The sequence below is a fragment of the Gobius niger genome (genome assembly GCF_951799975.1).
Source record: "Gobius niger genome assembly, chromosome: 14".
In the NCBI taxonomy this organism is placed as follows: Eukaryota; Metazoa; Chordata; class Actinopteri; order Gobiiformes; family Gobiidae; genus Gobius; species Gobius niger.
Window position 1 is genome coordinate 28,530,943 of NC_136865.1, and position 27,867 is coordinate 28,558,809.

General features: G+C 42.5%; 1 protein-coding gene across 4 annotated transcripts in view; it reads right to left on the reverse strand.

Annotated features, from left to right (window-relative positions):
• Positions 1 to 14,086, reverse strand: part of LOC306973898 (uncharacterized protein) — a 73,673-nt gene extending 59,587 nt beyond the window's left edge. For all 4 annotated transcript variants that reach the window (XM_079570978.1, XM_079570977.1, XM_079570976.1 and 1 more), the window contains exon 1: positions 13,861 to 14,086. In XM_079570978.1, the coding sequence (XP_079427104.1) occupies positions 13,861 to 13,888 (28 nt within the window). In that variant the 5' untranslated portion in view covers positions 13,889 to 14,086. The remainder of the gene's footprint in view (positions 1 to 13,860) is intronic.
• Positions 14,087 to 27,867: the final 13,781 nt, after the last annotated feature.

Sequence of the window (27,867 nt, forward strand, 5' to 3'; positions counted from 1 at the left end):
ACCGCCCCAGAGCAGCTGAAGGTCCTGATTTGATGAAGCCAACAGAACAACATCATCTGCAAACAGCAGAGATGAGATCCTGAGGCTCCCAAACCAGACACCCTCCGGCCCCTGGCTGCGCCTAGAAATTCTGTCCATAAAGGTAATGAACAGAACCGGTGACAAAGGGCAGCCCTGGCGGAGACCAACACGCACCGGGAACAGGTCTGACTTACTGCCGGCAATGCGAACCAAGCTCCTGCTGCGGTCATACAGGGAACGGACAGCCCTTAGCAGAGGGCCCCGGACCCCATACTCCCGGAGCACCCCCCACAGGGCACCACGAGGGACGCGGTCGAACGCTTTCTCCAGATCCACAAAACACATGTGGACTGGTTGGTCGAACTCCCACGCACCCTCGAGCACCTGCTGGAGGGTATAGAGCTGGTCCAGTGTGCCACGACCAGGACGAAAACCGCATTGTTCCTCCTGTATTACCAATATTTGTTACCAAACATCATTGAGCCGTATCGCGCCTCCCTCTGGCCCCGCCTCCTCACACCACAGCGTTTTTTACCTGTGTCTGTAGTCTCACTGATATCGATCGGGCTCGTGTCTGCACTCAGGCGCGGAGTATTTTTAGACGGAGCCCATTGTGGAAGGATCCCTGCCGAACACTGACGTAACAGAAAATCCAATACGTTACAATAATGCGAGCGGCCAGACCGAGCCGTGTCCGTCAGAGGGAGAAACTCACCTCAGGAGAACAAAGACCTCGTCAGTTTATGCTAATGCCACGATTGGTGCGAATTTATCACACTCAATTATTCATCGGCTTTTACAGAAACAATGGGATGCCAGTCGTATGTTTTTAGGAGTCAGTTAAATAAAGCACCGGTTTTGGATAGAAATGTAGACAGAGGTGAAACTTACAATATTCCAAAAGTCCAAAAGATTAATATGGGCCTTTTGACTTTGTTTAAGTTAAATCGGACACATTTTTCCCAGGAGATGGAACTGATTTCCATTCTCAGCGTCGCGGCCGGTGCTTCTGTCAAATCTATTATTTAAAGTCTTTTCTCCCGTGCAGATTTCCTCCATGTGTGTGATGTTCCAGCCCGTGTCTCGGTCTCAGAGGAGCGAGGGTCTGCGGACACAGAGGAGCCGGCGTCACCTCAAATATTGATCCAGAGAATGACGGAACTGTCAGGCTTTTCACAGAAAGGACTTCTCTATCGAGTGTCACTCAGCTGTGAGAGGTGGGTTTCCCTCACCGCTAAAACATGCATAATAGATTCACCTCTGGGGCCAGGACTCCCCTGGGACTCTCCTGGTTTAATAAAGGTCAAACATTTATCAAGAGTAAAGAGTCTCCTTAAATAAATAAATAAATAAATAAATGAGGGGTTCAGTTACAAGCGTTTGCTCATTTACACGTCTTTTACTGATGTCTCTCTTTTACTCATCAGATTTAAAGATGTATTACAGGCTATTTCAAATGGTAAATTAGGAACAAAAATGTGCCGATTTCCACCTTGCACTCGTCATTTAGCACCTGTCCAGATGAATCACCCATAAAATGCAGTGTTTTTGAGTATTCTCATGTGCAAACGTGTTTTTAGTTCTGGACCTAAAATACCGTCGTATCCTGCTAATCTATTTATGTTACAATACGTTTGTTAAACTTGTTATCACTCACAATCACTCACAATAATAAGCGACTGGGTCCAAACTGTGGAAGTTCCATCAATAAACACAACTGTATCTGAATCTCCTGCTGAAATAACAACAGATCAAAGGCTAAAAACTGTTTTACACCTTATTAGAATATTATATCCCACTATTTCCAATATAAATGAACATATTTTTTTATATTTGTAGTAAACCTTCATTGTGTATGGAAAACATAATTAGAAAGAAAAGCATCACTAGAGGAAATCCAGAGTAAATGTGATCAGCAGGTTCTACAGCAGGTTCAAATCAGCTAAAATCACCCATTGTAGTAAATAGATCTGATGGACTCGGAAGTAGAGCAGCTTTGAATGTCATTTAATTATCTTAAGGCCTTAATTGTTTAAAAAATAAAAAATAAAAATGCATTATTCAGGGTTTAATTTCAACATTAAATCTTTGAATAAATGACGAGCAAACAACGCGCTAAACTCACAACTTGCTCTTTGACTGGGTGCTAATTCCTAGGAATAATCTTGAATTAAAATGTATTCTTAAAGGAATAGGCCACCATTTTTACATACTGAGATATGTTCTTACCTTAGCTTTGACGAGTTCTTCAGGACCTGTCTGATCTTCACCCGTGCCTTCAGTCACGTAAACACAGCGCCGACGGCGTTAGCATTTAGCCTCTCCCTCTCTCCACTATAGCTCCAAAACAGGTCAAGATAGAAGCTAACAAGCTCTTCCACGTTTTCCCTATTTAAATATGGTTACGTGAAGTGTTACACTACAAAGTATAATTACACCAAATTAAACAATGTGGATTTTCTAAGCGGACAAAAGGGGGAACTATATTGTAAGGCGTAATAATACCAGGAGTAATTTGGCATCCGCACAGTAATCTTCACTTTAATCTTCACTTTACTGTGCTTTACCATAGGGAAAACGTGGAAGAGCTTGGTAGCTTCTATCTTGACCTGTTTTGGAGCTATAGAGGAGAGAGGGAGAGGCTAAATGCTAACGCCGTCTGCGCTGTGTCTACGTGACTGAAGGCACGGGTGAAGATCAGACAGGTCCTAAAGAACTCGTCAAAGTTAAGGTAAGAACATATCTCAGTATGTAAAAACGGTGGCCTATTAGTACAAAATATGCAGGTTTAGCTCAAAAGTTCTGTTAAAAGGGACTATCTGTTGTTTAAAAATATTAAAACTAATATTTTCCTCCCCCTACATGTTCCAGCCATGTCCTAATGTGTAGAATGAGCTCAGACCTGTTCACCACAACTACCTCTAAAATCCTGCACTGTCACTCAGAAAGGTGTTACTTTGGGTCTGAAGTGCCGTCATGCACAAGCTTAATATAGAAGCTGCAGTCACACGTGTGACCTGAGGTGGCAGTAGTGAGTATAAAATGGCCAACTTGTATCTAGAAACCTTTAAGTTTCAGTTAACCCAGTATTATCAGCATTACTCTATACTATACTATTAGGACCATTATAACTGAGAACAGTCTGACATAAAATAAACCCGAGATGGCGGAAAGTCCGATATCATTCCCTTTAATAATAAGTTACTTGCTCGTAAATCATTTTCCGGGCGAGTTATTGAGCGCGGGTCGTTCAGAAACCACCGCGGTCCGAGTCTGAAGATAATCACAGAGCGACGTCAGATAAATGTCTCTGCTCCGGAAAATCAGATAAATGACATTGACGGCGGCAGCGGCGCCGGGAAATCCTCCTGCTGCGGATGACACTGAACACATCCCGCTGGTCACTGTTCAGGACCAGGATGTGGGTTAAGTTAGAGGAAGCCTTGACTAGCAGCGCCTTCAGCATGTCCAAAAGAATCCACAACAACAATAACATCCAAGAGGTCAGTGTTCAAACAGAATGAAGCGGCTCTGAAGCTCTGAAGCCTTACGAAGAGTCACAAGGCTTCACTCGCCCATCACCAAACATACTGAGCTACAACAAATGAGAAGCGTGGGGAGGAGCATGTTCTCTTCCACTGTGAAAAGTATAATCGAAATAGTGAAGTTGAAGGAAGCTGAGGAGGCGGGGAGTCGAGTCGTTCCAGTTTAACAGTGTTTTAAACCATGTAGAGGGTGAATTTAAAGCAGAACTGAGTAACTCTTTGTCATAACCATTGTCGCAGGTGTCGTAGCATGTTGTTTTTTTACTCTTTAATTGTCCGTGAGAGTAAATACTACGCTGACAGAAAAGACAAAGGGACAGAGGGATATTGTTCATCCAGTTACAAAATGGAAATCATCTTTTTCACTCAATAGATAGATAGATAGATAGATAGATAGATAGATAGATAGATAGATAGATAGATAGATAGATAAATAGATTAATGTGACTAATTAAGTAACTTGTGATCTAATTTAGTAATCAGAAAGGTAATTACTTTTTAAAGGAGTAATCTGTGGCAACCCTGGATTCGAGCAGGTGAGCAAAAAGAAAATCTGCCAATGGAACCAGTATTTTTGCACTAAGGAAAAGAACATAGTGCTCTTAAAAACAGATTAGGATTATCTGAGAGATTAGAATAGAATAGTATTTTGAGAGCAAAAAACCCTTCATATTAACAAGTTTATTTCCCTTCAGGAGCAATAAAGGGTAACTCCACACATCGAGCGTTCTCATGAGGAGGGGATTTCGAGTTGGTGTGCAAAGCTTAACCACTGAGCCACTGCCTCAAGTCTAAACGTCCACTTTCCCGGCGTTTCCGAAGAGCTGACGTGACTTATTGGATAATGATCCAGAGGCACTGACCCATATTTAGATTTACTGTAACTCTCTCACTTTCTCATTGACCTCAGCGTTTTCTCTGCTCTATTTTCAGAAGCAGCTGCTTGTTTTGGCCGAAAATAAGGACCACATCATGGAAACGCTCGGAGCAACAGGACCCTCTCTCTGGAATTAGATATCTGAGGCAAAAAAAACTGAAGATTATCTCGTGCATCTCTCATAATCTGCAGCTACGTCTCGTTTGGAAACAGCTACTCAGCTCAGTGCCTCCAATAATACCATCTTCACTCTCCACTTGTTCAGCGTTTCAGAGGCATTTCACTGTGGACTGAACTCAGGGCTCGGAGCATTTCGAAGCCCTAAATGAAGAGAATCGTATCCTGAAGGGAGAGGCAGCAGCGCCAGAAAACACGCTTTCCTCCGGCTGATGCCGACAATAACGCGGAGGTATTCTCAGTAAATGGTTCATTACAGCACAGAAGACTCGCTCTGCTTTGACATAAACCTAATCAGTGCATTTTGGAGGAAAAGAACAGAAAGACAGCGAGGTTGCCAGGTGTTAGCGGCGGGTACATAACACAGTGTCCCCCCAGTTGTGGCACAAAGCTGTAAATGCGTATTTCTTGGTTGGTTTCTTAAAAATCATTACAAAAATGAACCCAATAACCTCCTCACGAGCCCTGATGGCTGAATGAGAGGATTTGTCGCACAAAACGAGGATTTTTATTGAGAATTAGGCTGTATTTTACATGAAAAATAGCACTGCCGATTTCACACAAAAATGCTCTGGCAACTCTGGCAACCCTGAAACACACTTCACTGATCTCTCCCAAGTACGGATGTGGTTACAAAGGGCGACAATGGGAATCTCGCCTTGGGCACCAAATGGGTTTGGTGCAGCATTTCCAGAAATATTACTTTTTCAGTGACTGATGAATATAACATATTACTTAAAACGGACTATACAGAGTTTAAAAATGTTTAAACTAAGTATTTTCCTTCCCCTACATGTTCCAGCCAGTGTTAATTTTATTTTAGCTTTAGTCTTAGTCTTTTGACTAAAATATACCGTAAATGCTCTAATATAGACCGGGACCTTTATTTACTCAAGGGCATCTAGGACCAGGCCTTTATTGGAACCAGGCCACAATTAGAGACAGGCCTTTATTTCTATTTGAGCAAAACGGACGACCAGGAAAACGAAGAAAAACGAGATTTGTGTCCATTTGGACCTAAAATATTAGGTTCATTTATTAATTAACATTGCAAACCCTCTCCCAGCGGCTGGAACATTGACGCCTTTTATTTTGTCGGGACAACAGGAAGTGTTTCGTTGCTGTTAGCGGAGCTTTGGCATCAATGTCACTGCAGGTTTCTGTTTCGTTTTTACCGTGGACCGGATTATTTGTTGTCATCTTGTGTAAAAGGCGAGTTTAGACGGAGCGTTTGTGTTTGTGATCGATCATGAGACTGACCCGAGAGAAGACGAGACGCTCGCGCTGATGGGAGGAGTTATTTTGAGGCGTGGGACTGACCTGCACACGGAGCAGCTGGACGTGCTTTGAAGACGCGATGGTGACTTTATTAAAACCCTGGAGGGTCATAAACATTTGTTGCTTTCCCTGTTTCTACATATAGTCACAGGAGGTTTGAAAAGTGGCTAAATCTGTGTCAAAGTTACACTCGGATCAGCTCCTCCACAGCGTCCCCATCGGCCCGGGTTCCCGTTTGTTTACTTCCTGCACGTGAGTTTTCATTTACACGAGTATGAGACAAATTCCTAACATGGGGAATATTTCTACCGCTATAGTTTCTAATAAAAGCCCCGGCCTGTTTTAGAGACCGGCTTTAATTTGCCTCCGCCAGCCGCAAACCCGGCCTCTGTTAGAGACCCGGCCTCTGTTAGAGACCTGGCCACTAATGGCATACAGGCCAGTATTAGAGAATTTACGGTAATTCAATTTTAGTCTAGTTTTAGTCGACTAAAATTGCATGAGAAATTTTTAATTTAGTTTTAGTCCAATTTTAGTCGTCAAAAACATTATTTTGACTAAAAATAAGACTGAATATTTTAGTCGACGAAATTAACACTGGTTCCAGCCAGGTCCTAATGTGTAGAATGAGCTCAGACCTGTTCACCACAACTGCCTCTAAAATTCTGCACTGTCACTCAGAAAGGTGTTCGGGTCTGAAGCTCCGTCATTCACGAGCTTAATATAGAAGCTGCAGTTACATGTAAGACCTGAGGTGGCAGTAGTGAGGATAAAATGACCAACTTGCATCTAGTATCTTAAGTATGTGATGGACCATTCTGTGCCTGAAATACAGATTGGCCTTCATCACATCCATCCCCAACAGTGACGTTGCAAAAGAGAAATTCGCCTTCATTGTCTCTGAGCAGATCCACTAAACAAAGCCCCGCCTTGTTCTCCAAACACATGAAAGATGGTGGAGACAGCGCCCCCTTCCCCCTGCTCCTGTTCCTGCCCTCACAGTGAGATCATCGCTCTGTCCTCGCTGACCGTCTGCCCGGCCTGAAGGTCGCACAGAGGTCGCTCTCTGGATTACCTCAGGCCTGGAGCGTTTCGTCTTCATAAAAATGAAAACGCGAGAGCTGGAGAATCACAGACGGAGACGCGCCATGTTTCTGTGAGAGCGGCTGAACGGGGGAGAAAACACCGGAGCCACGAGTCAGGGCTGCAGAAGGAATCTTTATACAAACATGGTTTCCTCTACTAAAAACATGTACAAGAGTATCCTAGTATATCTTTCAAGAGAAAATGTTAAAATAATATTAGAACCACCAAAACCAAGTCAATCAATAAGGCAAGGCATGTTTATTTATAAAGCACATTTCTTACTCAAGGCAACTCAATGCGCCTGAATAACAGAAGATGTTCAAAACTGCAGAAATGTTAAGTGCAGTTCTGCTCAAAGGGTGTCGGATATTTAAAGCGATATTTCAGGATTTTTTACACGGGGCCTCATTTCCTAGTTATCCAGAGTGTTGTTGATTTCTGGAGATTTTTTTTTTATTAATTTGAAGAGTTTAGCGGTGCTAGGCTAGTGCTAGGCTAGTGCATGTCTATGGTAACTAGTAGCCTGCATTAAAAACCTCTTCAAAATCATGGGCTCGTCCTCCAAACGTTGCCATATCTGATTTGTAGAAAGCTCCTTTGTGAATTCCTCGTGTAGTAATGCGGCCGCAGGTAAACAAACTACTGTAGATCCGGTAACCGAGCAGATCACTCCGCCGCTGCGTAGCTACAACCAGGAAGCTGATGCTGCTCAAATATAGGTTATTTTAAATGCAAAACGGTTATATCTTAGTCGACACAGACGTTTATATGGTTAGTCTGGTGTTATAAGTTTGATTTGCCTCAGGTGCTCTGCTTTGGGTCAGACTGTTTTTAATGCAGGCTACTAGTTACCATATACATGCACTAGCCTAGCACTAGCCTAGCACCACTGAACTGTTCAAATATAAGGACTGCATGAATAAAAATTAAAAAAAATCAACAGAAATCAACAATACTCTTAATAATTAGGAAATGAGGCCCTATGTCAAAAATCCTGAACGATCCCTTTAATAATAACTTACTGTATGAGGCCGTACCACTCAAATTCAACACACAAACTCACACATACTTACACTGCTGCTCAACATGTCTCCATGTATATAATAGACTAATGCCATTCTGTCCTATTTGCTCGAGCAGATGTTGAATGTTCTACGTTTGGAACGAGACAACAATATTTTCAGTCGACGTCAACAACAAGAAAATCCTCTTAGAAAAGATGAAGCATCGACATCAGCGTCTTCTGAGAGAAATAAAAGAGAGAGTTCAACAGCGCGTCAAAAACACGAGGACGGTGAGGAAGAGTTTAATTCTGTCTCCCCGTCGTGCATCGATAAAAGCGCTTCTTGGCTGGAGAACCTGAGAACTGAACCCGCGACCTTCTCATTCGAGGCCGTTATCGGTTGAAGCAGTTTCCTCTCAGACTCAGACGCTGCAGAGGTGAATTAAAAAAGCCTCAAGGGCAAAAGGCGAAGCATTTTCAGCTCAAAAACAAGCTCTGAAACTACTTTTGGAGATGTTTGTTGTTGATGCAGTGGAATAAACAAGAGAAAGGCAGTACATTATAACCTTTGCACTGACTCCACAGCCCCCCCCCCTCCTGCTGTGCCTGTTATTTCCCTGCAGACCTCACCTTCCTGCACATTTACTCTGAGTCACCCCGAAAGAAACTGTGTTAACTGAGCTTTTCTGCTGACTTCATGAAGCGCGTATATCATCCTCCTTCAAAACGGAAACGGCGCTGATTTATTCCACAGCAAGAAAAATAAGGTGATGTTCTCTAAACACCGAGAAAAGCGATGGATCGTGTCATTCATAAAAACATCCGGTCCGCTTGTTCTAAATTTAGCCGCTGATGTCGGGGCTAATGGAGAACTGGCAGGTGAAGGTCTTCAGAACGAGGACGTCCAGCTGACCAATCAGGAGAGACTCAAAACATACTGGAAAGAGTCTGATTGGCCTCACAGGGGAGTCAAAATATGTATCTGTATTGTACACTTTGTTGGCTTGAAAGTACAATATATACAGTTGTACTTAAAAGTTTGCATACCCTGGCAGAATTTTTCATGATTTTTTGATCATTTTTCCAAGAATATGAAAGATAATAATGGTTGTGTGAAAACATTTATGAACCAAAATGACCCTAATCCAAAGTTTACAGTGCATTTTCTCCCTTTAGCATCAATGACAGGTTCTGTAAATAATCTAATCCATTCTTCTTGATCATAAACTTTTGATCAGGGTTATTTTGGTACTTTCTTTTTCATTATGATTTAAAAAGAGTAACTGAGTTGTTTCACCGTAAAAAACTTCACACGACCACGAACTATGAGTGAAAATAAACTTGTTGTGTTATCTTTCATATTCTTTGAAAAATAGTCAAAAATTCTGCTGGAGTATGGAAACTTTTGAGGACAACTGTATATTTATTTATTTATTATTTATTTATGTATTTTAATTCAGAAGTGATTCAAATATACATGAATGAAAAGAAGCGTCTTATCTGCCCCTTTGTTAATAATTAATCACTTGTTTAATTAGTGTTATTTTGATCTTTTACAATATTTACATTGTTAATTTTCATGTTCAGTTTTCAAAATATTTACAGTTTTACAGATGCCTTTGTGCATCTCAGTATTTACAACACTCAAAACCATCATGTTCCCCTCCTGGAGCCGCCACCTTCACGTGGTGGAGCTCTGATGTCGGGACTTCGTGTCCCTATAGGGTCTCAGGGCAAACAGGTCTGAGGCGACGGGTCAGACCACCAGGCCCGGTCAGAACCACGAGGCCGACCTCCTGTGGACCCACCACCTGCAGGGGGCGCCATAGGGGCTGGTGCAACAGCCGCCCCCACGACCCGGAAACGGAAAAGTGGAAGAAAATGAATGTTTATGTCCCATTATTTATGTCCAGGTCTATTCGTCATACTGTTTTTTTTACATTGTAGCTTTTATGTGTTCCTTGAATCCCAGGAGAGTCCCTGACCAAACAAATTCCTGTCACTGTGACGTTTGTTCCATTGTTTTTTTTATTTTATTTTATTTCAGTTCAGATTATCGTGACTTTCTCTTTTCTCAAACTTTTCTCGGATGTTCATTGTTGCCCTGGGGCAGACAGACGGAAGCTGCCAATCTGCGCCCTTGGCTCCTCCTGCCACTCACTCACTCTCTACATCCAAGAACGAACCAGGCCCTGCCCCGCTTAGGTCTAAACAACATGGGGAGCGAGAGGAGGGGGCGGGAGGTGCTTATGGGGAGATCGCTTAGAAATCAGGAAGTGAAACTAAGGGATATTTAGGGCAGAAAATAAACCGGCGGCTTCGTGTGGCTTAGCAAGAGATGGAGCAGCCACTGGGGAAGATTCAACGATTACTCAAAGATTCGCAAGTGGCTCCAAAAACAGCTCCAGGTCTGTATTTGATGAGAGAACAACGTTGTAACACGTTGTAAAAAGGACTTTGCATAAATCCCATATGACAAATACTGAAAGTTAAAATGGTGAGTTGTGGGACTGGAGCCCGGCCTCTGTGTCCTCGGTAAAGCCTCGGTGAAGCCTCGGTGAAGCCTCGGTGAAACCCCTCTGAAACCCCTCTGCAGCCAGACTGAAGCGGGACATGCATGTTTTATGAAGCGGGTCACACTGGCACACGGTCACTTTGCTCCCACATGTTACAACACTCCCCTTAGAAGTCACACTATTCCACAATTTCTTCATTATTATTGTCAAGCATCGTTTCCGTCATGAAATAGTCCAAACAAACTTCTCACTCAGAGCACATACTGTAAAAAATAAATAACTAGATTACACTGAAGAAAAGTCATATCTTGATCAATTAAAATGACTAGAATCTGCCAATGGAATAAGTAGATATGTACCTCTGACCTCTGATAATGAAGACATCCAGAGGCAGAACTGTAAATGCACAAGCTAACATGCTAAAGCAATGGCCGCTGGCTGCTCTGCTTTGTGACGACGACACTAGAGGTGTCCGTTGCTCCGCCATTGCTGTAGTACCTCCATATAGTCTCCCATTGGAAAGCATTGCACTTTAGACACAACTTTAGAGCCTGGTGCCTAATTTTGGGAATTGGTTTGATATTCCTCCTGTGAAAACGCTGGGTTAGTTACAATAAAAGAAACATTTTAGAAGTCTCGTACTAATGAGGAACGGACTGTTAGCATTGGAGCAGCACGAGCTACACGTCACGCAAGGGCGGAGTCTACAGTGAAGATCCCGCCCTTACGCCCTTTTTAGGAACATGCTTCATCAGAGCTGGGGAGGAGGAGTCTGTAAATCCGCCATGATTTCCCCCTCGAACGTGGTCATTGTTGTAAACGGGGTAAAGCAGTGAGGAGGAGCTGTCTATTTATATATACAGTCTGTGGTCTAAAGATTACAGCACACCTGCTCTACACTGCCCCCCTGTGGTGCTGCTACACAAACGCTAAATTCTATAAGCCACAAGTAGCATAAGAAATGCTGTATACATTTATGATAAGGCTCATGGACTCACACAATGTCGTTATAATTGTTCTTCTACAGCCTGACCAGAGCAGCATCAGCACAGCTTTGGAGAAACTGTAACAGTGATTTTCTCTGTTTCGTTTGTCTCTTTTACACGTCTTTATTTCAGGATCATTTCTTTGCCAATGGGGTAAAATTGCTCTTGTTCCATTGGCAGTTTTACTTTCTTACTTAACCTCTAAACCCCGCCTTAACCGAGTGCATTTTCTCCAGTTCAGCTCAACCCAAATCTAAAAGGTTCCAGCCCACAGACCAGTGTAACCCCTTATTTGAAAGCTAAGACCAACAAAACGGATCTAAACAGATCTTTTTTCCAAGAACCTTTCAGATGTGCTCGATTCAGGCGGGGGTTAAGAGGTTAATAAATCAACCTGAAATAAAGACAAAATGTATTGAATCGAGTCAGAAACATCGAAACATTTAACCTCTTACCCTCCACATCAACCGAGTGCATTTCCTCCTGTTCAGCTTTACCCAAACGGTAAATGGACTCGACTTATATTGTGCTTTTCTACCTTTTTCAGGCCCAAAGGCTTTACAGTAAAGAACCAGTCACTCACTCTCTGACTCATGCACCAGTGTGCGCAGTAAGGACGAACGATATGGACAAAATCTCATACCTCGATATTCATGCCCGATATCTCGACATCGATACGATATAACTATGGTTTGGGTGAAAAAAAACATTTTTCAGAAAAATAAAAACATAATAATAAAGAAGAAAATCTATATCGTTTATATCTTGCTTTTTTCTATCTTAATGTTTTGAATGTTCATATCTCGATATCGATACTATAACGATATGTCTTTTCAAGGAGGGTGAAGTGTCTTGCCCAAGGACACAACAACAGTGGGCACCTTCAGAAGCTGGGATTCAAACCACTGACCTTCTGATCACGAGACGACAAATCTAAAAGCTTCTCGACTGGAGCTCACAGCTCACATGGGTAACGCTTCATTTGAAAGCTAAGTCCTTCCACACTGATGGTGACTTTTTTGTTGCAATGTCGTCACATTTTTCTGTCATTTTTCATTGCTAAATTCATTGCTTTTTTCTGTGCATTTCTGTCACTTTTTAATTGTGTTATTGTTGCTTCTCCAGCACATTTTTTTTTGCATTTTTGTCCATGTTTTTTACACTCTTTTGTCGCTCTTTTTTGCTTTTTCTCCACTTTTTAGTCACGCTTTTGTTGCATTTTCATCCTCATTTTTGTCGCTGTTTTGACGATTTTTTTGTCGCTTCTTTATTGTGTTATTGTTGCTTTTCTGGCACATTTTTGTTGCGTTTTTGTCCATGTTTTTTACACTCTTTTGTCGCTCTTTTTTTGCTTTTTCTCCACTTTTTAGCCGCGCTTTTGTTGTATTTTCATCCTGATTTTTGTCGCTGTTTTGACGATTTTTTTTGTCGCTTCTTTATTGTGTTATTGTTGCTTTTCTGGCACATTTCTGTTGCTCTTTTTGTTGCGTTTTTTATCCTCGCTTCTGTCGCTTTTAAAGAGTAAAACTGGAGAACAAGTGCTCGGTGCCGGTGGGGGTTAAGAGGTTAAACTAATCCCGGTTTTCATCATTTTTATGTAGAGTGTGTCGGAACTATGTCTCAACCAGAAAAAAACACCCAACTTGAACGCATCACTAATAAAATAAACTAATCCTAATGAAATCTAAAACAGCAGATGACTAATAAGCCCAAGTGCGCCCGAACGATCCTCATTTCCTCTACTTAAAACGCGCGCGCGCTGCTACAAATCTCAAAGTCAAACCACCGGCGCTCGTCTCGTGGTCCAACAGTGACCCTAATAATCATCTCCCAAAGCATTTCTTGAGCGCCACGCATTCAGGGCCACCTCATCCTTGCGAGAACCCCACACAAAGACGCACAAAGACTCGGAACAAAAACAAAATCCCCGCTCCTGTCGCCTGCGCGGCTGGTGTTCTCGCAGCGGAGCCGGTGTGCGCCCTCTCAATTTATGACGCACGGGAGAGACGGCCACGGGAGAAGAAGATGGAGGGGAAAGAGAGGGGGGGGGGGACTCTGAAGGCGCCGATGACCTTAGGATTTCGAGTCAATCGCACGAGGCAGAGGCATCTCCTCCGCGCCGCTGCCTCGTACGATAAGCGCGTTGCCTTAATTGCCTGCGCGCGCTCCGGTCGCCTTCCCTCCTCCTTCTCCCCCGGTGCCAGTCAGATCTACCCACTCGCTCATGCAGCCCGTCAGCACCGCCAGTCAGATCATGTGGCGTGAAAATGAAGAAATAAAGTCGCGAGTTTGCGGAGACAAGGGCGCGCGGAGCCTCCAACCTGTCCGTAACGGAGCACATGGTGACATTGGTGAACGCGGCGGGACTCACCGATGGTCCTGGATCCTATGCAGCCCATGGCGTCTCTCACAGGGGCAGGCGGGGGGCGCGGGGGGTACGGTCCGTGCGTCGGGGCATATTCGGGTCCAGGCTGGGTCCTCGCGTAAAAAAAGCTCCTCCCGCGGGTCCGTGCGCGGCGACGGCGGCGGCGGCTGCGGCTCCTCTTCTCCTCCTCCCTCGCGCTGTGAGGAGGTGGTGACGGCGGCGGATACGAGGCAGGATCATCCCCGCCCTTTCTCTCTCTCTCTCTCTCTCTCCCGCGCGCTCCACGAGCAGGGATATGGCTTTATCTGTGGCTGACATATGGTTGGATTGGTCTTCATATTTTTCACGTTTTAGTTTTTTGTTTGAGCGATCAGGGAGGTTTCAAAATAGAGACTCCATACTTTAAAGTCTTCTCTTTGTACAAACGTGAAGAAATGCATTCACCTCTTTATAGTCTTTAAAGTCTAAGGTGGGCAGTATATCTTAGACAAGATAATATCGAGATTGCAGGAAAGTGGTGATATAGGCCAATGCAAGTTTACAAATGTAGTTTATCTCCTGTGGAAAAAATAGTTTCCGTCTATTCAGAAGAATTATCGTTTCGAGCGACAAAACAATGTGAATGTAGATGTTTGCTGCACATTTGTTTTGTGGTTTGCAACATTATCGTTTCATCATCGTTATCGAGAAAGTCCCCAAAGATTATGAGATATTCATCCATCCATCTTCTTCCACTTTTCTGTTGCCGGGTCGTGGGGGCAGCTGTTGGAGCTGCACCAGCCCCTCATGGCTCCTCCTGCAGGTGGTGGGTCCACAGAAGGACGGCCTCATGATTAACCGGACCTGTTGGTCTCTCATAAGGTTCTTCTGAACCGCTCTTTGTCTGAACCCGTCACCTATAGGACCTGTTTGCCCTGAGACCCTACCAGGGGCACAAAGCCCCCGACAACAGAGCTCCAGGATCATTCAGGTGCTCAAACCCCTCCACCACGTTAAGGTGGTGGTTCCAGGAGGGGATTATGAGATGTCTCAAGTTTAATTCCCAATTGGAACATTTGCTCAACAACATTTTAGATTTGTCTTAGAATTACACTCCCGGACCAGGAGACAAAACATGTCCTTTAACTGTTCTCATCTGGTTTTAGTTTTTCAGGTTCAGTGACACCGTGAGCCCAAAGACTGAGATCAGATGAACATCCCGAATGAGGTTAAAATTCAGGGAATTTTCAACATTGGAAATGTGTCAAGGGAATTAACAGGAATTTATGGAAATTAACACTTACCTGTCTTTACAGACACATAGTTTATGCTTCAGTTTATATGTCATATAAACTGAAGCATAACCTTCAGATTACTGACATACAGTATCTGTTACAGCAGAGATGAAAAGTCTCACACAAGTTTTAGGTTGTGGTCAATGCAAAGCAGGGGCGGACTGTCCATATGTCCATTCTGGAAGAGCACAGAAGGGCCACTGGCTCTAGGGCCACCAGTCCCACCTCAACCGAGCTTTACCCAAATCTAAAAGCTAAAAAGAAAAGCATCAAAATAGCGAGAAAAAGAGGATGAAAACAAAACAAAAACTTGAGAAACACAACAAAAATGATAGAAAAAATGATTAAAAAAACAACAAAAATATGACAAAAATGTGGCGACGTGACGAAAAGTTTCCGTCACTTTTGTAGGTCTTAGCTTTCAAATGAGGCGTTACATTGTTGATCTCCAGTGGAGAAGCTTTTAGATTTGGGTAAAGCCCAGTATAAAAAAACATGAATCTAAAAGGAATTCCGTGGAGTATGGTGCACCACAAGGTTCAATTTTGGGACCATTATTATTTATTTTTTATATTAATGATTTTGCTTCTGTTTCTACGACCACTTTTCCAGTTCTTTTTGCTGATGATACCAATAAAAAAACAAAACAAAAACAAAAAAGTCGACCTGGGGAAAATGCACTCGTTAATGTTAAGGCGGTAAGAGGTTAAAATATGTATTTGTGGAAGTGTCACAATTACGCTAATTTGGGCCAGGCTGGTCAGAGTCCAGGGCTGTTTTTCAGTCCCAGTCCAGCCCCTGATGCAAAGAAGGGGTTTCGTAATGGACTCATTATCCATCTCATTCATCACGTGTGTGCAGCATTACAATATTATACTCAGTGCTTCATTTGTAAAAGAGTATTTTCAGGAACACTTCTGGTCTGATGTGATGGATTCGGGGAACAGGCCAAAACAATTGCTGGAACACTCTCGTTAAACACCGTTATATCAGATCAAATCTTTGCCGGATCCTTTACCCTGAAAACCTGAAAATGGGGGATCAAATTAAGCACTGATTATACTGAATTAAGAATTAAGACTGTTCTGTTTAAGGCAGCTCTGTCTCAGACACTTAGGCCCCGCCCACTCCTCGTACAGTAATGATCCGTGTCTGCATGATCCGAGTTAGAGACAATCACTGTGATAAAACTAAATCATTCAATGTAACTTTGGTCATATACCAAAGTTACATTCTCCCGTCATCAGTACAAGATCTGGGTGAAAAATGAACTTAACACTGGATCTTTTGACTTTGCAGAAGCTTTTATCCACAGCCTTTATCCTGGCTCACATGTGGCCCAGTGTAGAGGAACAAAACATAAAAACTAAACTAACAAAGTCTCAGCAGACGCCTCTTTTAGCCACGTGCGCCTCTCGAGATGGATGTTGGCCCAGTACCTCTGCCCTATATTGTCTACACGCTCCTGAAGTGATTTAATCTCATCGACTGCAGGGTTTCCCAAACTATTTGTGCCGCCACCACAAACACAACCAAACCCACAACTGTTAGAAATATACCAGAAGCTAAACTGTATGGTTTTAGTGTCTGAGATGGAAGAGCTCATTGTGCGATACATTATATTCCTCCCTCGTCCAGTCGATACAGCAAAGAGGAAAATGAAAGTCATCTGTATTTTGTGAGTGTTTCCGAGGCTCTGACGTCAAACAGAACATTTTCTCTCCCGGGACGTCGCCATTAGCTGTGATTTAAAGCGCTCTCTGTCTCTGAAATACTAATTGGTGAAGTGCGATGGAGCGTCAGACATCACGACAGCGATCGCTCTCAGGCAGAAATGACTTATGTTTCTCAAACTGTGGTGCCGTTTCACTTCTGTGCGATTGAGAGACAAACGCTCTGACCTCGTGTGGGTCAGGCCGGGCTGAGAAATGCTTTGGTTTAGACCGAGATCTGCGGGACTTAGAGAGAGCCCTGTTTGTCTTTGGATGCTTTGGTGTAAAGGTTTGGCACTTGATTAAAGCCCAAAAGTGGTGGAAAGTAACAATAAAGTAAAAGTATCAATTTAAGATACTTCTAGGGCGAGGAAAGTGCTTTATGCCAAATATGTTTTAGGAGAAACTGAAGCGAAGTCGTCTGTTCTGAACACAGAATTCATCATGATCTTTAATGATTTCATTGCCTTAATGAACTATGTAAATTAATTCTGCATTTATTCATGAAAACGCATGAGCTCACGCAAGAACATGATTAATGAATGTATGTGTTCATCATGAATTATGCATTCATTTATGTGTTCTTATTATAAAAGCATTACCAACAACATTTTTGAAGATTTATTTCTTACAGGTTTAAAAATATCAAATTCCGAGCCTGATGCCGCCCCCTGGTGGCCAAGTGTGACTCCAAAAGACACTTTGTAAACAGGATTCCTATGAAGACTTTGCACCTCACTTGCACTGCTTAAAGAGGGGGTATTATGCTTTTTCAATCACATAGCACCAGTCTATATCACACTACGATGATGACGAAACCTTCTGTTGGTCTGTAAATGCAGTAAATTAGAATAACTGCCTTGTATAAAACGTCTCTCTCAAAATGGCTGTAGCGAATGTCTTGAAATAGGCCTCTATGTCTTTAAGAACCTCTGACCCTTTCCGACACGCTGCCTGTGGCATCAGTGGGGAGGGGGTTCTGCTGAGGAGCAGTGGTTGGTTACTCGGCTGGTGACGAAAGCTCGGAGGCGTCTCCAGGAGGTGGGGGCGTTCCTAGGAGGACTCAGGCAAACCTATCCCTAAAATGGCCGCCATCAGAGTTTTTACAGATTACTCAAAAATACGTGAATGTGCCAAGGCAACACTTCAGGCATGTTTTTAATGAGGGAATGACATAATAACATGATGTAAAGCTTGTAAAGCCTTCTACATAGAAAGACAGTCTGGAATTGTGGTCACCATTTCCAAATGGAGACTGGAGGCGGGGCTAGCGAGAGCGAACCAATCAAACACAACGACCTATGCGTTGTGTTCACGTCCTCCACCATGATTGTTTGTCGTCCACACGTGCAGTGGAGTAAATGTTCTGGTGAAAGTCCTCAGAGCAGCTTCTGTGGCTTTAAGTCCAGCTCATTTAAAACAGAACAAAGGGCTCTGGTAAAAGATCGTTGAGTCGCGGCCGCCATCTTCACTGTGTTGGTTACATGAGGAGCACTGGTGTTTGATGGGAAATCCTAGCACGGAAGATGACGTACCGTTAACACCCGCCTCTCGTGCTGTGATTGGCTCGTCTTGGTTTTGCCGGAGCGAGATTCAAATCACACAACTCCAGACTGTGACCCCATGTATCTCTGGACATGGAGGTTCTAGAAGCCAAATGCTGTGACTCATGTGATAATACTGGGCTCAGTGTCACATTTTTAACCACGCTTTGTTTTGTGTCGTAGAAATAAACGGTTTAAGCCTGAGTCTTTGATTGACAGGCTCTGGAGCACCGTGGAGGCTTGTAGATGACCCGCCTTTTTGCCCTTTTAAGGAACATGATCTGTAGGAGGAGATTGAGCGGCCATGTTGGTTTCACAAACCACTCTCTGGATCATAATCATGAACGGGGCTGAAACACTGACCATCGATTTCTTGTGTGTTCTATGACTTCTACTTTACATGAGTGATATTTCTGATGAATACTTCTCACGTGTACTACATTTAAGATGGATAGAGCACTTTGTCATTTTGTCACGGTACTTTTACAAATACACAAGATGATTTTTTTATTTTTCTCACCCGCAGCACAGTGCAGATGGAATGGTTTCAGCTGGATAAAAGTGAATAAGGTGAAGGTAGATTCCTGTGTTATATATTGTTTGTTCATATTCCTGTTTTCTTGATGTTCCTGTACTTTATGTCCAGCCCTGAAATCTCCTTTTTCTGAAATTTGCATCTTCAGCTCACAATATTTGTCAGAGAAGTCGTCCTGGCTGAAGCCGTTCTTCCAGACAGCTGCGCCGGTTTTTGGGGGCGGCAGGTTTCCGGAGACGTCTCGCCTCCTGCCTGTCAGCCCGGAGCTCGGTAACGAATACCAAAAACACCGGCCGCATTTATTACGGTCTGTTTTTAGACCCGCTGTTTACGGCGGCGCCCTGTTATGACAAGAGCGCGGCGTTTCCTCCAGCGCCAAATGAACGAATGAATACAGATGAGGGTTTGATTGGACGCGCACTGTCGCTGCGAGACGAGAGAAGTGCTTTGGCGATACGGCGAGGGGAGCGTCGTGTAGTAGGATGAGTGAATCTGAGGGAGAGACGTTTGCAGTGGGATTGTGCGGTCAGGTTAATGTACTTTTTTCTTATTTTTCTCCCCAAACAGTGAGCGTACAGTGAACAAAAATCAAGTCAAATTTAATTTAAAGGAACAGGCCACAGTTCTTCCATACTGAGATATGTTCTTACCTGAGCTTAGACGAGTTGATGCGTACCTGTCTGGTCTTTGTGCCCTTGGAAGACCGACTTCACCCCCGTTTGGAGCCATAGGAATACATTAGGAGAGGCCAAATGCTTGTCTATTTGTGTGACTGAGCGCACATACAAAGACCAGACAGGTACGTATCAACTCGTCTAAGCTCAGATAAGAAGAATCTCAGTATGGGAATAATGGCGGCCTGTTCCTTTAATCTGAAGGCAAGGTTTGAAATGATTTACATTACAACGTCAGGCCCGTCCAGCACAGAACCTCTGGCCCTCAATATGATTTTGAGAAATATTATTATGCAAATAAGGGATCAAATACCTGTTAAAGTCTAACAATGCGAGAAATAGTGTCAGTGTTTTTAAAATTTCCTTGCAAAAATATCTCACTAGGTCATATACAGTGGGGAAAAAAAGTATTTGGCCAGTTTCACATTGACATTGTATTGGATTTTGGCCAAATACTTTTTTTCCCCACTGTATATAATGTTAAACAGTGATTCTCAACTGGTGGCTCAGGACTTTTTAAATATTTTCCATCTGAAACAACACGGAAACACAGGAGATTGTTAAAATTAATATTAGGTAGTTTTGATCATAATTTCAGTCTTAAAAGCAAATCTACGGCTTGTTCAATAAAAACATGTGGTAAACGCAATATTTTAATCGATATATGACAAATTACAGTTTTATTTGGGTCGCAGCTTGTTGTTAAGGTAATGGCGGGTCTCGAGGCCAGACGACTTTAGCAGAAAACGGTTCTTTACTTTAGGCTACACTGGTGAGGTTCGGCCCTCGGTGTTTTGGCGATGATGAAAATCGTCCCTCCGTGACACAAACTTGCCGACCCCTGATTTACAATATTCAATAACGGAACCCCATTTGTGTTTGAATTTTTCCTCATTTCCTTTCATTGCGAGATTTATTTTCTTCATTCTAAGAAATGATAAAACATCGTGAAACCACTGAGATATTAAAGCAGTGACTCATGCCCCTAGAGGCCTGAAGCGCCACTGCAGGTGTCGTAGCATGTTGCGTTTTTTTACTCATTGATTGTCCGTGAGAGTAAATACTACGCTGACGGAAAAGACAAAGTAACAGAGGGATATTGTTCATACAATTACACAAGTGAGATCATGTCTTTTCACCCAAACTTGGCTGTAAATACTGTTTAAGTGGAGCTAGCCGCAGTTAGCTTTGCCCATTAGCCTGTTAGCTTCTTCTTTGTGATGCCATTAGTGTGTATTGGTGACTCCGACTCGGATGCCGGCAAAGTTGCAATTGCGGTTTTCTGGCCAGAGACACCGGGGGAGATGAAAGACCCTCCAATCATCCCATTAACACTTGTATTACCCCCAGAGGGACTACGGAAAGGATTTATTAAGGTAAACAAGTTACTTAGTGCTGCTTTAAAAGGTGCTTTAGGTGATTTCCAAAAAAGTTAATTTTTTCGTCAAGCAATTAGTGATATAAAAGCCAATATTTTCTAGTGCAAAGAGTTTACTGCAATACCAAAAATAGCTAAATAAGGTTTCAAATCAACTTTAGTTTTCAGGGCTTTGTTTTCACCTTCTTTCGCCCCGCCCACTTTTGCCACAACTGACTACAAGACTCTTTCTAAGCATCTGATCACAAAGAAATATTACATTGGTGAGCTATATGATTCTATAGGTGTAAAACAGTTTTTGGCTTTTTCTCTGCTGTTATTTCAGCGGGAGATTCAGATGAAGGTTTTTGCAGTTTGTCTCTTTAACGCTCAACAGTTTGGACACGGAAGCAGCTTATTATTATTTCTCGTCTCTCGTGTCTGCTTCTCGCTGCTTCGAAGGAGGCGCATCTAGTGATGAAATATGGGCAGATTTAACCTCTTAACTCCCGCCTGAACGGATCCCATTTTCTCCAGTTTGGCTTTACCCTAATCAAAAAGCTTCTTGGGAAAAAAAGCACCAAATAGCTACAAAAAATGAGAAGAAAACAAGGATGTGAACGCAACAAAAATGTGACAAAAATTCAACAAAAATGTGACAAAAATTCAACAAAAAATGACAAAAAATCTACAAAAATGTGACAAAAATTCAACAAAAAATGACAAAAATTCAACAAAAAATGACAAAAATTCAACAAAAAATGACAAAAATTCAACCAAAAAATGACAAAAATTCAACAAAAATGTGACAAAAATTCAACAAAAATGTGACAAAAATTCAACAAAAAATGACAAAAATTTCACAAAAATGTGACAAAAATTCAACAAAAAATGACAAAAAATCAACAAAAAATGATAAAAATTCAACAAAAAATGACAAAAATTCAACAAAAAATGACAAAAATTTCACAAAAATGTGACAAAAATTCAACAAAAATGTGACAAAAATTCAACAAAAACGTGACAAAACTTCAACAAAAATGTCACAAAAAAATAAATTAAATAAAAACATACAAAAGGTGACACAACACAGCAACAACGCGAGGAAAAAGCTCAGTTTCGTGGGTCTTGGCTTTCAAATGAGGTGTTACGCAGCCAAAAGAGGACAGAATGCATTTGGTTTAGGCGGGTGGTAAGAGGTTAAAGGTGCATTATGCAACTTTTAATGTGGAAAAAAAAGTTTATATTTGTGCCTATTTGACCTTTGACCTTGACCAAATACGCACAAATATCAGCTTTTGGGGGGAATACAAGAGTTGATGGGATGATTGGAGGGTCTTTCATCTCCCCCTGGTGATTCTGGCCAGAAAACCAGGGTCGGAGTCACCAATACACACTAATGGAATCATGGAGAAGAAGCTAACATGCTAACGGGCAAAGCTAACTGCGGGCTAGCGCCACTTAAACAGTATTTACGGCCAAGTTTGAGTGAAAAAAAATTATCTCCATTGTGTAATTGGATGAACAATATCCCTCTGTCCCTTTGTCTTTTCTGTCAGCGTAGTGTTTACTCTCACGGACAATTAATGAGTAAAAAAACGCGACATGCTACGACACCTGCAGTTGCGCTTAAGGCCTCTAGGGGCACGAGTTACATAGTTCAGCTTTAAGTGGTTTAAAACATCATTTGAGCTTCCAAAGCCAAATTCAGCCTCGCTCTAACGGGTTGTTTTTAGTTCCCTTCACACCGACAATATGTAAATGCGAGCTCACCTGCCTTTTTGGAAACACGAATGTGCAAATGCGGCGCTAAAATATTCCAGCCGGAGTCGTTTGGAGCCCGAGTCGCGAACAGTGAAGCGCTGTCAGCTGTCGGTGTTAAAGACGAGCGTTACAGAGAGGCCAAAAGCAAAAAAAGTCTCAAATCTCCCGTTAATGTTGGTGCAGACTTCGTACGTAAGTGAGCGGCCTCTTCGTCTGATCCTATTATCTCAGCGCACTCTGCGTCATCTCGCCGTGTTCTTCGGCTGACTAACACGAGAGCGCGGAGAAGCCTTAAAAATAAAAGTGGCCCCGGAGACTGAGGCGGGATGGAGGGATGGAGGAGGAGGAGGAGGAGGAGGGGAGGTCTGTGAGTCACGGTGAGCCCGGCAAATTTATGGGGGATCTGGAGACACTCGCGGGGAGGAATAAAAGGTATTAGTATGCGGCCCGCGAGGAAGGGAGGAAGACGAGGAGAGGAGGCAAGGAACTGACAGGAGGAAGAGGGGAAGGGGAGACGGGACCGCGGGGTTTCGGGGACACGGTGGTCAGAAAAGTCAATGCCTATACTTCCGATGCCTATACTAAGAACCAGAGCAATAATAAAGTGTGGAAGATCTGCAAATTCACAGGTTCATCTCATGTGAAAATTATTCCTCCAAATAATTTTCACACATTTCTTGACATTGGAAATTGAGTAAAAAAAGGAAATAATTGTGCTATTTATGGAGGAAATGAAGACCTACAGCCAGAGCCGTGGGAAGATATTTTAGTTAGGGGGCGCTGAGGGACAAAATTTACCCCCAAAATACTTTTTCTGTGCATAAATCCTATTTATTAACCTCTTAACTCCCGCCTGAACCGAGAGCATTTTCTCCAGTTCAGCTTTACCCAAATCCTGTAGGCCAGTGTAACGCCTCATTTGAAAGCTAAGATCTACAAAACTCATCTAAATGGATCTTTTTCCTCACGTCATCAGATTCCATCTTTTTTGGGGGGGTATTCAACTCCTTTTTTGTCTTTTTTGTCTTTTTTTGTCTTTTTTTTGTCTTTTTTTGTCTTTTTTGTCATTTTTGTCATTTTTTGTCACATTTTTGTCACATTTTTTGTAATTTTTTGTTCTTTTTTTGTCTTTTTTTGTCATTTTTTGGTCATTTTTTTCGACACTTTTTTGTCAATGTTTTCTCACTTTTTTGTCACATTTTTTGTCATTTTTTGTTCTTTTTTTTGTCTTTTTTTGTCATTTTTGTTCTTTTTTTGTCATTTTTTTGTCATTTTTTTGTCATTTTTTTCGTCACTTTTTTGTCAATGTTTTCTCACTTTTTTGTCACATTTTTTGTCATTTTTTGTTCTTTTTTTTTGTCTTTTTTTGTCTTTTTTGTTCTTTTTTTGTCATTTTTTTGTCATTTTTTTGTCATTTTTTTCGTCACTTTTTTGTCAATGTTTTCTCACTTTTTTGTCACATTTTTTGTCATTTTTTGTCTTTTTTTTGTCATTTTTTCCGTCACTTTTTTGTCAATGTTTTCTCACTTTTTTGTCACATTTCCATCCTTGTTTTCGTCTCAGTTTTGTTGCTATTTCCACACCTTTTTTCCAGAAGCTTTTGGACTGGGGGTAAAGCTGGAGAAAATGTGCTCGGTTCAGGTGGGAGTTAAGGGGTTAATATTGCCTGCAGTTCACAAACTATCCACCAGGGGGTGCTGCGTCCCTCAGCACCCTGGGTTCCCACGGCCTTGCCTACAGCTCCCATTCATTGCTTCATCACTGGCAGCTCTTCACCAATCGTCCAATCACATGCCTTATCTCAAGCCGCAGCTTCGCGACAGCCAATCACAGCAGCTGCTCATTCCTGCTTCAGCCGTTCATCGCTCAGGATCCTCTTCTGAAGCTTCCTCGTCCATCGCTCAGCTGTTTCCCTGCTGTGCTGCTCCCCTCCTCCGCCCCTCCTCCGCCCCTCGGCTCTGCTCGTCGTCAAGTGGCCGCCCCAGGTCTCGTCCTCTACCACCACCAGACTCCGGGAGAAGATCCATCAATCATTCATCATGTGTGTATTTCATATCATTCATCTGAGCTTTAAATAATTAAGGCGAGTCTCCAGGTCGTCCCGGTGAAACCAAACAGATTTTGATTTCAGCTGAGACTTTTTCAAGCCTCCGACAGATCTCAGGGACGTCTCACAGGTTAAGGACAACAAATAGTGTTCGCAAAATGGCCACAGACCTCTCGGAGACCATGTGGAGACTCTGCTGAACCTGTTCTCTTTCACCGAGACTACCTGGAGACTCACCTCATCTCTTGGGGACGCTTCGGAGACATCTCCGTGACCAGCGGCGACTCCCGATTACCCAGCATGCCTTTGTCACGAGCAGGTCGATTCTCTGCTTCTGAAACCGGCAGCAATGCACATGATTTGATTATCGCGTATCTGATGAAAGGGAATGTCATGATTGAGCGATGTGTCCTTTGACTAAAGCACTGGTTCTCAACCTGGGGGTAATTAAATGTAGGTTTTTAATGATGTCAAAATGTATAAATCCATGGTCAAATATTCATCTACATTTAAAATCATTTTTTGTACTGTAACAGCCCAGGGACGACAGGTGGAAATTAGCATCTTTGCTATCACCTGGCACAATGCATCTTTCCTTTTGGTCAATGTTAAATTGTGCACTGTCCCTGTCTAAATAAAAAACATACCATACCAAGGGGGTCGCGAGACAAATTTTGGGGGGTCGCCAGATCATTTAGATAAAATATACATATTTTCTGTAGCATATAATCTAATGTTTTATTGTAGCATGTGTGTGCTATTTTACCAGAGTGCCATTATTTGATCGAAGTTTGATGAATTTTATTTCAGCCATTTGTTTTTTTCTTTGCTTTTTAAGATTTTGTAGGCTAGTGTTCCTATTTCTCACGGTGTGACCCGGGCAGGGAGTCACGAACCCCTTTACCTGCTATAATTAGGGTCACGGCTCCAAAAGGTTGAGAACCACTGCTCTAAAGGAAAGTAAATTCTGTTTATAAATACCCTTAGTTTAAAGAGTAGCTGTGCTGGATTTACAACTCTAAAAATGAGTTTTTTAAACACTTGTGTTACTGTGTTTCTCCCCAACACTGGCTACGACAGAGGCCACGGGAAGTTTTGGAGGAAACAGATGATTAATAAACTCAAAAACCTTTGGGAATATTGTGCATCGTTCCTCTGCTGGAGAATCAAGAGGGTTTATTTAACTTAACAATAAATGAGTCTATAATGTAATACTTGTCCAGGACTCTCATGTAAAAATGGTTTAAAGTGCTTAGGAAAACAGTCCCTTTAACTACAGCTCACAGTGATCCACATTTTGATCTGGCTTTTGTCTTTCTCGCCTTTTCCCTCAGACGATGTCGAGAGCTTTGGTCTCAGCGCGAGCGGAGCCGCAGTCACAGAGAAAACACATCGATTTGAGGAGATCAATAAAGATGACATTTACTCTGAACTGCGAGGCTACAGTCCGGGAGCAGAGAGGAGCTCACTGAGGCAGCCCCGTCCTCTCATTCCTGCGACTACGGGCCTCGAGCGGGAGAACGGAGACGGTTCTGAACAGTCAGGTGACACAACACATCGTACGACGGAAAAAGGAAAATCCTCATCAGCGCTGTCTCGACCAAATATAATAAGATATACTGTTGGGCCAAATTAGTCTCTAAACCCAGTGGCAGAGCAAGAGTACCAAGGGGGCCCAAGCAAGAACGCCCTCTGGTGGCCTCCCTGTGTACTGCTCACTGGGAGAGAAGACGAGACATGAGCAGGAGCGGGTCACCTGACAACTCCCATAATGCAGTTCTCTGCATGAGTTTCCCTCAGAGCAGAAGCTGAGGTTCCTGAGGTCATAATGAGTCACAATAAACTGGTTTCACTTTAGAAAATATAATCTGCTGGAGACACGAGTAAAAAAGTCTGTCCACTGCTCATTATAAGTCAAGATTATAGGGAACCGTGACTCACTAAAGCAGCAGCAGGAGGAGGGGGATAAACAGCGCCACGGTGTATTAGTGGAGACATGGTGTAATGACAGTCCTAAAGTTCTAAATACAAAATGGGCCCGTTCATGGGGCCTCATGGCAAACTACACCTCTTAGTCCATGGGCCAGACCAAATATCGGTACCGAAAAGGTGGCAAAGGCTATCGTTGATTTTTACGTAGGTCCATGTCTGAGGTTTATATTTTTGGACGATAGCGTTTTCAGAGTTACAGCTTTATCATAGTTTTCAGCTGTTGAAGTGAACCACCCCCATGTCAAAAAAGTCGCTTTTGACACTGGTCCATATTTTGGTTGAGGCCATTTCCAGCCCATTAGATACTGATTTACACCATTGTATTTGGTATCATTGTAAAGAAGACGTTTTCATGTTTCATTTGAGCCCAAATGTACTACACTGTGACTATTACCATGGCAGCCATAGCTCCTCAAACTCAAACCTGAGGACATTTTTTCACCATTTTCATAAAAACAGTTTTACTATGTTTAACGCTGCTTCTTCAAGGAACATCACAGAGACAAATGTTTGATATTGGGCAACTCTCTAGACTCTGGGGATTCAGGAAATGTATAAAATGTCAGTACTTTCTCAGCTTAAGGCCTCACTTTGAGCCACGAAGTAAAAGAATGTCCACCTCACATGAGCCTCTCCCATTGAAATGAGCCTATATCTGCCATTCTAAGGTTGGAGCAGCTGGTGAGACTTTCTGTCCAGGACAGGCCAATGCAACTTGAAATTACATTTATAAAAATGAAAAATTTTCTGTGTTATAAAACTGTATCATAAATTGTTAAAAAAAGAAAATAATCATATTATGTAGCCTATACAGTGTATAAACACTCACTGTCAGTCTCATTCACTTTCACTCATTCACTACTGAAACCACATCATTTTACATTGGTAATTGGTAAATAAATAAAGTTTCTAGCGATATAACATTGCAGACAATTTTGCTTCTAGAGAGTTGTGCCGTCGAATGGCCCTGGGGACAAAGAAGAAAGGGGGTTTAACCATCTCTAGGTTTTGAGCCAAAAGCTAGGTTAGATGTACCGAGGTGTTCTACCGCACTAGAACTGGATTCTACAGAAAATTGACTCAGGGGACATGAAACAAAAAGAAGTAGTAGTTT